Raw genomic sequence first — 12,297 nt, forward strand, 5'->3', positions numbered from 1 at the left:
GTTTGACTAGATGGTCTTTAAAGGTCCCTTCCAACTCAAACCATTCTATGATTCTATAAAACACACAAAAAATGTATACTTTCGCACACAGAATGATGAAATAGATTATGCTAATTCTATCTCACTCCAATAAAAAAATTCTATGGGTAAACTGATACCAGCTTCTATTGATTTCAGGTAGTTAGAAACACTTTAAGAAGCATTATGAAAAACGGTGGTGTCACACCAGTTGCTGTTAAATAGCTTTTAGATAGCAAAATGACACCTATGAACAAGTCCTTTGGAACTAGGACCACAGATGAAGCCATCAGCAGGATCAGAAATTGGTCCTAGAGTAAATAACTGCATACATTCACCGACAGATCAGAAAACTTCGAAAGGTCTTTTGAAAATGGTTGAAAACTGTATCTTTATTCCTCACTTCCTTGCAAAAGGAATTAAATACTTGCACCATCATATTAATTCACTGGTCTTACTCACTTCCCCAGCAGATCTAAAATAACGTATTTTAGCTTTCCAGTAACATTTTAAAAGATTAATTCTATGCATCCCAACTGGGCAACTAATCTATACCAAGGAAGGATATTCATCCAAAGTCAATATGATGAAGAAGCTGTTAGGGGTTTTCTAACTACATGTAAAGGACCATCAGTACAGTGACACACAGTCTATACAGTATTACAGTTCACAATAATTTAGCTATTAAAATTAACTAGAACACACCATATTCAAGTTTCTCTCATTAAAACCGCACAGAAGAAAGAATATGTTGCCGCAAAGGTCATCGAGTATTCTGTGTGTGCAAACGTGGGTAGCAAGCCACTTCAGCAAAGAATTCTGAGGGAGGAATTGTTTCTTTCCAAACATGTCCTACAAAATAACAAACACATAGGACAAACATGTAATTGCACAGAACAACCTGAGTTTAGTTTTTATACTACAACATTCTCAAGGTAATTATTTCCAGTTGCACTGGTGACAGGTGTGTCATATGAAAATTATTTATCTCCTTATCAGCCTTGTTTACAGTCCAGGGGGAAGGTCACGGTTAGCACTGCTGCTACAAATAATGCAGTCCACTACCCCCACAAAAAGTACACAGGAACTGGGACAATCTTTCAAGAATTCCAAACCTAATCTCATATTCAAATCAATTTTAAATTCAGTATTTTACAGGAATATTGTACAGCTTCTTGTCATTAGAATTGTTCAAAGCTAAAATATGTGAAGTTGTACTTGCAACTTGCAAGTTGTACTTGCAACTTCCTCTCTTCAAACCCTGCAAGAAAAACAAGTCGCATGAGCCGTGGTGGCCACTTCCTCTTGACGAGTATTTTTTTAAAGCCCAAGTATTTGAAAATGGCCCTCTGAGAACTTCCTTAGAAGTGACACAGAACTTTAAGATACGCCTGACCAATGGGTTTGTCACTGTCATGTACTTCTGCACTCCAGTTTTTTGCAAGTCACCATGAGAATCAAGTTCCTCAGCACAACATGAACATCTGCACAGGGCACTGACCAGCTGCTATTCTCATTAGACAAGTTGATTAGTCGGGGAACAGGAGATCACAGTTGTTAGTATCACTTTATTTTAACTGCCTTTCGAGTAGGGATCTAATAACGCAAACAAACACGCATTAAATCTGTACAAGGTAGGTTAGGGAAGGGTTTATCTCACAGAACAAACAGCTCTGTGTGAGACTCTCCACGGGTGGTGAAAAGAAAAGTGATGGATAAAAATGACACACAGCAGGGTTCACAATGTCTGACCTCCAGCACTTAGGGCAGCCTGCCAGTCTGCCTACGTTCCCTTTGATGTTGGGGAAAGGTAAACTCCTCCAGAGGATGACTCACAGCATCTAAATAAAGCTGCTGCTCTTAATCACCCTCTGAAGGATCCTCTTCCAATACCAAATGGTTAATTGTGAAACAAATCTGTTAAAGTTCATGACAATTCAGAAGTATTCTGTATAAAGCTATCATATGACTCTCCTAAAATCAACCAACTACGTAATTAATCGTGATTTCTGTAGCTTAAATTCTAGAAAAATTTAAATGGAAAACTAATTTTGTCCCATCTACTAAGTTGTTATTATAAATACTACTTTAAACTGATGCAAATTAACTCATTAGACAGTAATAAAGCCAGAGGAGCTACTGCTGACTTCCATAGCACTGTTATGGAAAAATTGGCCCAGTAATCTTGTCAAACACGTTACTCTCTAAACCACAGCTATTAACATTCTTTGCTATGTTGTTTTCAGCTAGAAAGGGGGACACCTCTTTTGGCTTAAAATATTTACATTTAAATACAAACCTTGAGTAGCAGGTCAGGAAACACTCCCAATTTTACCAGAGGGCTAGTGGCAAACTTGACAGTAGCTACTGGTGCCAAGGCAAAGAACATTTTTATTTTCTTAGCCAGCTGTGGCAAAGTTGAAAAAGCGACGAAAGCTGTAAACAATATGAGAATAATTAACAAACCTCACTGACACAAGTTAGATGAAAATTTTAACTGGCAGTGATTCTATAAAATCTAAGATAAAGTGTGCAAAAGTATTATTAGTTTGATTGTTGTATCTAGGACCAGTTTAGATACTGGAAATTGATCTAGTTACTACAGAACACAAATTAAATGAGATAAATCAGAAGGATTTGTTTTCTTCTGAAAAACAAGTTCATGCTAACTAACCCAACACTTCTTCTAGCTCTTTTTATTTGCAGATCTAACAGCACTCGAGCCAGGCATTACATATGAAAGAATATTCTGGAAATGGGAATCTTTATTCTACATGACTGATGATTCTAATTTTATTATGCATAGTTCATCAATTTATTCTAATAGAAACTGTACTAGTGGCTACCTGTCACTTCAATTTATCATTTCCACAGCTTCCCACTTTAAGTAAACTTAGAAAGGCTAAGTCTTTTCATTTTAATGTTGATTAATATTCCAGGAAGCAGCCAAAAACCAGAAGCAGTAGGTTTCAAAAACCGTATTTTTCATCCCTACACCACATATGTGGAACTTGATACAACTTCAAACACAAGACATTCTAACAAATGCATCTTTTCACATACCCATTGTCGTGCCCTGTGAATGGCCAATATAAAATACTTGTTCCTGGCCAGTTTTCTTCAAAATAAAGTCCACTGATGCCGGAATGTCATACTTAGCCATTTCATCAAAGCTACAAAGCAAAGATAAAAAGTCAGCTGTGTAAGTAAAGTTAGCAGAGTGGAACAGCTGCACAGAGCTTTACAGCACTGCAGATCAGTTGTTTGGACAGAAAGAAAAGCTTCCTTGGGATGAAGCAGAAAACTCTGGTGATTGAATCTTCACACCAAACACCAGTGAAAGCAATTAACGTTCTACTGACCACCTACAAAGGCTTTCTCAAGACATCATACTGACCATACAAAACCCCCTTTACTGCCCCTACATATGTGACAGTACGTGTCACCAGAAAAAAAATAATCTTACACATTCACAATGTGACTGAACTGAGATGATGGGCAAAGAGAGGAAGAGAAGCCTGCCTGCAAACAGCATGTGTAGCTTCTCTAGTTTCTTTAGCAAGACAAGGATACCTGAAAACCCAGAACTCTTCCTGCTTCACTGTGAAGTGTGTATGTTTCCTGGACCAGGTGTTTCCTCTGCTGTTTCCCAGCCATACATCATAGCCAGCGTCTGCCAGCATGAAGCCGAGGCTGTTATAATCCAAGTTTGTGATCCAGTTGCTGGCATCTGCAAGCAAACCATGCTGCAGAAACACAGCAGGCCTTGGACCTGAAAAATAAGGCATTTATCATATAATATAGCAGTACTCATAGTGCCACAAAATCACGTGTTTTCACAAAAAGTTATTTTTTATAATTAAGAATTTTAAGGTAACAACTTGTTAGTTTCCCAACTAGAGCAAAAGACTCCTTGAATGTACAATAAGCAAACATGAGAAAACCAGGAGCTACAAAAAAAATACAAGTAACCTTTACAACTGTTTCAAGCTCACAAATATTCAGCAAAGTGGCCCAAACACAGAGACAGCTAAACTACTTATGATCCTTGCCCTGCCCCTAAACCTGGGGAAGCCATTCCCATATATGTGATACCGAGATCTTTATTTTCCAGTTAAGACAATGCCAAACTAGAGTGCTGAGGTGCAGATATCTCTACAACTGGTACTGATATTATCTCTACGCAATTCCCTTCCATTACCGAAGCTCCAGCAGAACCTGAAGAGCAGTATGGATTACCAACAAAGGAATCTATGTTTCAAAGGACTTTCTCCCCTTGACTTAAGTAGTTAAAAGAACCACAGTCAAGACCCAAGTGGAATTCAGCAAGCCTCTCTCCTGACCTCCCCATCTTGAAAAGGGAAATGACACCTTTATGTGGAATACAGATTAAAAAAATTGAAGGTTCCCACTTCTACACAAAGAAAATTAAATAACATGTAATTCTTTAGAAGAAGCATGAATTTCAGAAAATCCAAAGACCTGACTCTGGATCTTGCAGTAGCACAGGTGATTTTTTTTTCTGCTTTAACAACTGAAATCTGGTAACCTGGTAACTTCAGCTCAATGGAAGAGATTAGACAGGAATTTACCTCCTCCAATGACACATCATTCTACTACAACACTAAACTCATGCAATACTTCCTCCATTGACAATTTACACTTGGATCTTCCAGCAGAAACAGCAAAATCACAACTGTTTCTGTCACCTGCACCCTCCATTCCAGGCCACATCCATAAATATTTACTGTGGCTTCCAAAATCCAAATGAGCAATATTCTTCCCTCCTGGCAGCCTTTATACCTACAATGAGGAAACTTGTCACTGCCTGCTTTTCCCATCTTGTTAAGAAAATGTTGTGGCGTGCTCTCCCTGCAACCAGGGCAAATCTCCAGCAGTGCCAAAATGGCACTGGAGACAGTCAGTAGAGTTCAACACCACCGTTTACTCCGCTGCAGTAATACTTCATTGCCATATGAATAGTGTTCAGGATTTTCAAGCCTAACATTAAATTTGTTTTCAATAATGTTCACTTTTAGCTTTGATACCATCTTCGCTTCTACTAAACTCAGAAAAGCCAACAGCTGATTTTTTTTTTAAGAACAAGGTTTCCTCAAGCTGCAACTCGCATGTTTTATAACATAGGAAAAGGAAAACTGTTTAATCACTATAATGCTTTAATTCTGTCAATTTTCTGTCAGTTCCTTTTTCACTTTACCAACCAGTCACCAGATCTGCATGTGAATTGCACAATCATATGACAAACTGACTAGGATAATAATAATTTCATACTACCTCTGATCCTAAAAACCCCAGAGGGGGAATAAGAACAGTTGGACCTTTAAACTACTTTAAACATTTTGTTCCCTTCACTGTCCCCCTAAGAAGTTGAAAAGGGACTTATTTCCATACCCTTCTTATCCTTGCTATGCAGTTGGGTTGGATTCTTAGTTAACACTAAAAGCGAAAATCATTAATGTTTTGCTTTTAGGTTCTCCAGTCATTTTCCCTTTTTTTTTTTTTTTTTCAGCTGAAGAACTGTAGGCTTTGCTGCAAAACATCATGTGATACATAACTCCAAGGGATCCTATTCACATTATACAGGTATTGCAAAAGAATTACAGCATATATACACTAAGTCAGCACTAACACATCATTGGTATCTTTCTGAGAAAAGATACCAAGTCTATAAAAACTTAAGATCAACATGAACTTTGAAATCTTCATTCTCCTAGGACATCATACTTCCCCAAATGTGCTCAGTAATCTTTGTTTTTAAAATTAAAGCACTTTGCAAAACATGAACTTGGGGTCGAGGGTGTGGCAAGGGAATGTGGAGAATTCCCACAGGTCAGGAAACTTCTGTTTGCTTATGTCATCGATGAAGGATTCAACAAAATCAACAGGTACAAAGGCAGTCTGTCTTCTTCCTGTGGGCTTCTCTGAAATTCCTAAGTGCAAAGACATATGCCAGGTCTGGCCGGCCTCCTCCATGCACTCATCTTTACACACCCACCTTATGAGAGACAGCGGGCAGTGCAAACACCCTAACTCATACCAAAGCAACAGATAAGCTCAGGAAGCCAGTTGCTTGGCCTTTGGCAGAGGCGAGGGTTTTTCTACAGGTCTTGTTCACACCCAAGGCTATAGGACAACCACTAATTTCTTTTGTGAGCTCCATGTTCTTACCTCTCATCCTAAGTTTTTGTCAGTCCAAAGAGTTCTGAGGCAGTCCTTAGTTTCTGTGCAAACAGGCTGCTGTTGTATGCATGTGATTGTTTGTAGGACCTTTTAATAAGGACTGGCAACATAAGTGATACCAAATTCAACTACTGTTGTTCAGATACAGATATTTCTGTACACAATGTGCGAGCATAGCAAGTCAAAGGCTACATACCTCTCCTCTTCCACATACTTCTGTCTCATTTTTAAGCATGCCATCCTTGCAAAAACCTTGGTCCATATTGCTCCCTTCAGCCCCAGCTTACATTCCCCCTACCCTTCTTCTCCCCCATCTCCTCCCCATACACCACCTGCATCCCTTCCATGGTTTTCTATCAGCTTTCACATTAATTCTTACAGCTTATAACAGTGCTCTGGTGCCACAGGCCAATGCTCCTCCCAGTCCCCCATCAAATCACATCCATAAAACAATCTGGTCTGGGCTGACTGTTGTCACAACCTGTTACATATCCTAATTTGCAGTATGTTTTTAATGTATTGTACTCAAGATATTCTGAAGGGATTTTCTCTTACTATGTTTTCCCTATTTAAGCAGTTGTATAAAATATGACACCTCAGCAGTATGCAGTACCTTACAGCAAAGGGGGCTTCAGAGAGGTTAAAGTTAAGAAACAAATTATCATGTTATGCAGAAATAAATTAATAATTATTTTTTGTGGACATTCTATGGGGAACTCTTGTAGTTTAGTTATATTTCACCAGAGGCATGTGATCTGTCCCTAATTCTGAATATGGTCAGGTATTTTTAACAAACTTATTTGTTATAAAGAAGCAGTTTTTAAAATGTGGTTTTGAGATAACCCAACAACAGTAAAATCAACCTCTTTTTAAGACACTTGAGAAAAACAACAATTTCAATCCCTATTTTCTACTTGCTAGAAAATCCAAGCCCCCTCAAAAAAAAAAATATCAAACAACAATGAAGGGCTTGTATTAATGTTGCAAAAAAAAAAAAAAAAAATCAAGAAAATACATCTTTCTAACTCCTCCTTTCCTTTACGCAAGTCACTCTACATGTGCTTAATCTATTTTGGCCATAATATTCACCAACAAAACATTCTAACTGCATAGGCCATACAGTCTCTAATACTTTTCTGGATTATTACAGGAACAAAGTTTTATAAATCAAAGAGAGCTTTTTCATTACTTTCCATTTTTCCAAGCAGAAATAAATCTTACCTTTGCTCTTCTCACAGCCTTTTCTGCCATAAGGAATTCTGTTAACAGAAAGGATATATCCATCTTCTGTCGTAACTTCATACTCTTCACTAGGGTATCCCCTGAAGGTAATAATTTGACTCTGAAGAAATAAAAGAAACCGGCTCGGAGTCAGACTGCCAGCCTCCTCAGTTCATTAACATGTGCAAAGTACTCTGGGTCCCTTCCAAAGGCAGCGATGCAAAATTAAAGGATGTGGTAGGAATGTGCTTTCGATGCAGACCAGTTTTATTATGAGACTTATCCCAGTACAAAGTCAGGAACTAGCCAGAGCACAAACCTTACCCTAGGAATTGGGGAGGGCTCCCTAGCCTGTCCCTATCCACTGTCATGTTAGTTACTCACGTGCTGCTTACAGTGAGAAAGGAGACCAAAGTGTTGAAAAGGAGATTATTACAGGGCAAAACACCAAGACATGGATTTGGCAGATCAAAGTTGGAACTGTTTGCTTGCAAGGGAAGCAGTATCTTCCAAAAACAAACAAATGAGGACAGCAAAAAGCCACTGGCACCACAGCAGCATATGGCAGAAGAGAAGGAGGGAAGAGTTCACCTCTCCTGGAGGAAAAGGCTTCTTTAAAAACATTTCAGATTTATATCTGGACTTTATATCTAATTCTCTGTTAAACAGAGAACATGATCATGTTTAGGCAATGTGCTGAAATGAATCACAAACACAGCAACTTTAAAATGCTAAAGTCACACTGTTCACAGGTGCGAGCTGCTGACATGGCTACCTCAGTTTGTAGTTTCATATTCTACTTCTTATTCACCTTCCTTCTCAAACTTTATGTCTCTTGCAGAGCTTTTAAGCAACTTTGCTGACAGGCCAAATAAGAAAATAATAATTAAAAAAAAATCAAACTTATTTTAAAAATTATAGTATTAAACAAGTGTATCTCCCATTTCTTCTGTCTCGGGCTTTACGTTATTTTCATTTGATGCAACTCTATTAAGACAGAGAACTTGCCATTTAATTGGTTTTATGATACCAACCGTGCCTTGAGAAAATGTAAGCGATGCAAGAGACGATTGGAGTTCTATTTGTAGGCTGCTGGGAAAGGAAGAGGAGCATTTAACTAATCATGCTATTTCTTTTAAACATATGTTCAATCATCCACAGTGACATCAACTTTGCAAAGTGATTTTAAGACTAAATTCCATTCAAATGCCATTAGCCTTAGACTAAATGGCTATTTTCAGTCCTGAAAATGATATTTAGACGATATTGATGACTCTAGCATTCCTTTTCTTACAGACTTTAAACATTTCTAGGTTGAAATACCTTCTCACATACTCAAAAAAAAAAAAAAAGGCACAGTTTAGATGGGGCAGAGGAAAGAGCAACTAATACCAGTTACTAACAGCAAGTATTTTCTGGAATTAGTTATTGCGGCAGAAAGAGAACAAAGGTAAGAGAGTAAATGCCGAATGGGAAAAGTGGCTGTGGGTAAGAACAGGGGAGCACGGTGCCAGCAGCACCAGTATGCTTATGAACATGCTCCTTCCTAGCAGTTAAGAAAGCGAGTGACCGGACTCTAGCAAAAAAACCACAGGTCTGGATCAGGGAATACATGAGAGAGACCAGCCACAGGCAACACGGGACCGACGAGGACCTGGAAGGCGCAGGAGAGGACGGGCAAGCAGAGGGTGCGAGCAGCAGCAGCCCGGCCGCTGACCAGCGCCTGAAGCCGCCCGCGCCTTTCCCCGCAGCTGCCCAGGGCCCGCGGAGCCGGAAAGGGGTCGCCCGCCGCCCGACCCCGCTGCTCCCCTCCTCGCCCCGGTACAAGCCCGCGGCCGCACCCGGTGACAACCCTCGGGCGCTCTTCCCCTCACGGCCACGCCACTCACGATGTTCATGTTCGTTTCGGGGTCCACATTTCTCTTCCCTCTGGCGAACGCCCCCAGCCCGGCGATGCTCTGCAGCAGGAAAGCGGCAACCACCAAGCTCCGCATCCTGGCCCTGCGCGAAGGAAGCGGGAGGCCCCGGCTCGTGGCGGCGGAGGCGGCAGCGAGTGGGCCCCGCCGAGGCTCTTGTGCCGCCTCCGCCGGGCGCCGCGACCGGCACGGGACCGCGTGATAGGGGCGGGGGCGGCCGCGGTCCCGTCAGCAGCCGGGAGGCAGCCGCGGACTGGAGGCGTTGTCCAGCCCCGAGCGGCTGGGCGCCCGGTGGTGTCCCGCACCCCTCCGCGCCTTCCCCTCAGGCTGACTGCGGCCCGGCAGCGGGGCGGCGCGCCTTCCGCGGAGAGCTGCTGCTGCCGCCGCCACCGGCTCCGCCCGCCGCTCCCAGCGCGGATCAGCGGAGCGCGGCGGGGCGGGAGGAGGGCGCTAGGCCGGCCCCCGGCTCAGGCCAGGCGGCTCGGCCTATCGGCGGCGGCAGGGGCCGCCCGGTCCAGCCCGCCGGGCCCCGTGGGGCGGGATCCCGCCCGGAGGCGACGGCTGCCGGTGCCTCTCCGTGCGCCGCCGGCCCCCCTCGCCCAGCAGCGGGCCGGGGCTGCGCAGCCGGAGGCTGACGGAGCCAGCGTGATTCAGCGTTTCTCAAGCAGTACCGGTGTAGATCCCCCCTCCTCCGCGTTCCGTAAATCTTTCAGCCCTGAGAACGGCACCCATCGTCTTGGCTTCCCAGCCCTCCTCGTCTTCTGCGTCTGCTCCTCCGCAGCAGCCCGCAGGCAGACAGCGGCAGCAGCCGCAGCGAGGAGGGGGCTCAGCCTGGCCCCGCAGCGGGGGCGTCCCCGGGGCTGCCCCGCCGACGTGCTGCACCCCTGCACCTCGGGAAGAGCCGATGTTTTGCAAGGACTATATAAAGCGCTGTCGGCAATCACTGTTACTCCTACACAAACAGATCATCCATCCATCGTCTTTGAAGCGTAGTCTGAACATCTACAATCTCATACAAGTGGGCTCAAGTTACACGCAGGCACGCGGCTCCAGAAGGGTCACCATCCGCTCCCTGCAAACCTGTTCTGTCGCCGTGCTCTGAGGCAACTCGTTGGCACTGCGTGGCGTATCTGTAATTTCCCAGAAAAGCGTGCCTGTGGCTCAGGGGACGTCTGACCAGGCTTGCAAAAACTTGGACCAAATTCGATGTCGATGCCATAGTATAAATGTTCATGTTACGACATCCACAGTAGTATCTTCAGACTAATACAGAAACCTGATACAAAATACACGGTGGTAGAGCAGGAGTGTGTCAAGAACAGAAATCTTTCTGTTTATTTAGAAAGCATTAAGGTTTTAATTGAAAAATCATTGAAGTTTTCATAGCATTTCCTTGTTTTGATACATGGGTACATCACTCCATACAAGTGACACTACGCAACCCTTTGCATTCCCGGATCCGTTCCTTGGGTCGTTTTGTTTTAAAGAACTTGGGTAGCAAAAATATTGCTGTCAAATTAATTACAGGGTACTTTTTCTTCCTACGGGAAAACCCAAGCTATAAAATGCCACAACTGCTGCTGACAAACAGTAATTGTATGCTAAACTAGGCTAAACTGAAACTACCATTAAATAGGATATTTATAGTGGATGCTGTCATTTACTATGGTATAGTTAATTTGCAATATTTTAATATCATTTAGTATCCATTTCAGCTCCAAGGAAATGTACAGATATGAGTTTTCACCCCAAAATTTAAAGATATTTTTGAAGCCATTCCCTATTCTTGGATGTGTACAGAACATCCCAAGTAAACAAAGTCTTTGTATTAAATCTGAATGCAGTTATTGTTTCCAGCCCATTTCTGCACAAGTGTTTTCCAGGAAGCTCTTGTGTTTGCTGCTATGCAACGCAGCTCTCCCTGACACCAGTCAGCCCAGCTGCAGCTTTCCCCAAAGTGAAAGCAGCAGGGCTGTAGAAGTATTTCTGAATTTTCCCGTGCTGTGTCAAGCGAGCTACAAAGATGGCTGCAAAAAGATGTTGCATAACTATTCTCTTACTTTCAGTTACTCTATTTCAAGCACTTTCCTGCACTTATTTTATGCAATAGGCATTTGTGTCAAACCAAAGCATATAGATGTGACTAAATTTGTAAAAATACGAATACTAAGGCAAATTTTTCCATTCTAGAAGGAAAATTCCTGCATTTTCCCTTAGGTACCAAGCAATGTACCAAGGAAAACAGACACCAAGGACAGAAGCAGTGACAAGAAACCCATAGACACTTAGTAGCATAGTAAATATTAGTGTCCACGTTTGATTCTGGTCTTGCAGAAAGCTTTTGAATACTTTTTTGTACAACTACCTGCAACATTTATGTTCCATAAAATGCATGATCCTCTGTAGATACCCTAATCCTTTTTCCCTTCCCAATTCACTGCCTCTTTTCTCCACCTGTTAAATACCTGATTGCTAGAAAGTTGAATGTTACTCAGAGTAGTAGCTGTACTAAACTTTATCTTGAGCTCTGAAACATCAGCTCCAACCCAAAAAACCACACACACACACACACACACACACACACACATAAAAACCACTTAAATGAGACACAAGAAGTATATGTGTTACTAAGCCTGTAGGACTGTTTGTTTTGTTTAGGAAAGAAGGGAAAGGACAACCTTATCCTGAAAAGTTGCTGTCTACGGGGAATTCACTCCACGCAAGCTGAAACTTCCCACGCTGCTGGGAGCCTTCCCTGTGAGCACGCTTCCTCAGCGGCTTGCAGACTCCCCAAGCTTCCCCCTGGACAGCCCGAGGGTCACTGGAGCCGGCCAGCCAGAGCCACGACCTGGCCAAACCCGGAGGATGAGTGCAGCTTACCGCCAGATCCAGAGGTTGCCTCCACCCTACGTAGATGCTTCCTATACCCTTGTAAGGGTGG

At 42.6% G+C, this 12,297-nt stretch overlaps 1 protein-coding gene across 2 annotated transcripts in view; it reads right to left on the reverse strand.

Annotated features, from left to right (window-relative positions):
- Positions 1 to 9,731, reverse strand: part of LOC104473828 (putative lysosomal acid lipase/cholesteryl ester hydrolase) — a 177,955-nt gene extending 168,224 nt beyond the window's left edge. For both annotated transcript variants that reach the window (XM_086751700.1, XM_086751701.1), the window contains exons 1-6: positions 9,330 to 9,731; positions 7,441 to 7,561; positions 3,592 to 3,790; positions 3,082 to 3,191; positions 2,318 to 2,454; positions 724 to 870 (exon numbers count right to left, since the gene is read on the reverse strand). In XM_086751700.1, the coding sequence (XP_086607826.1) occupies positions 724 to 870; positions 2,318 to 2,454; positions 3,082 to 3,191; positions 3,592 to 3,790; positions 7,441 to 7,561; positions 9,330 to 9,434 (819 nt within the window). In that variant the 5' untranslated portion in view covers positions 9,435 to 9,731. The remainder of the gene's footprint in view (positions 1 to 723; positions 871 to 2,317; positions 2,455 to 3,081; positions 3,192 to 3,591; positions 3,791 to 7,440; positions 7,562 to 9,329) is intronic.
- Between the last annotated feature and the right edge of the window lie 2,566 nt (positions 9,732 to 12,297).

The sequence above is a fragment of the Chlamydotis macqueenii genome, chromosome 7, assembly GCF_036417535.1.
Source record: "Chlamydotis macqueenii isolate bChlMac1 chromosome 7, bChlMac1.mat, whole genome shotgun sequence".
In the NCBI taxonomy this organism is placed as follows: domain Eukaryota; kingdom Metazoa; phylum Chordata; class Aves; order Otidiformes; family Otididae; genus Chlamydotis; species Chlamydotis macqueenii.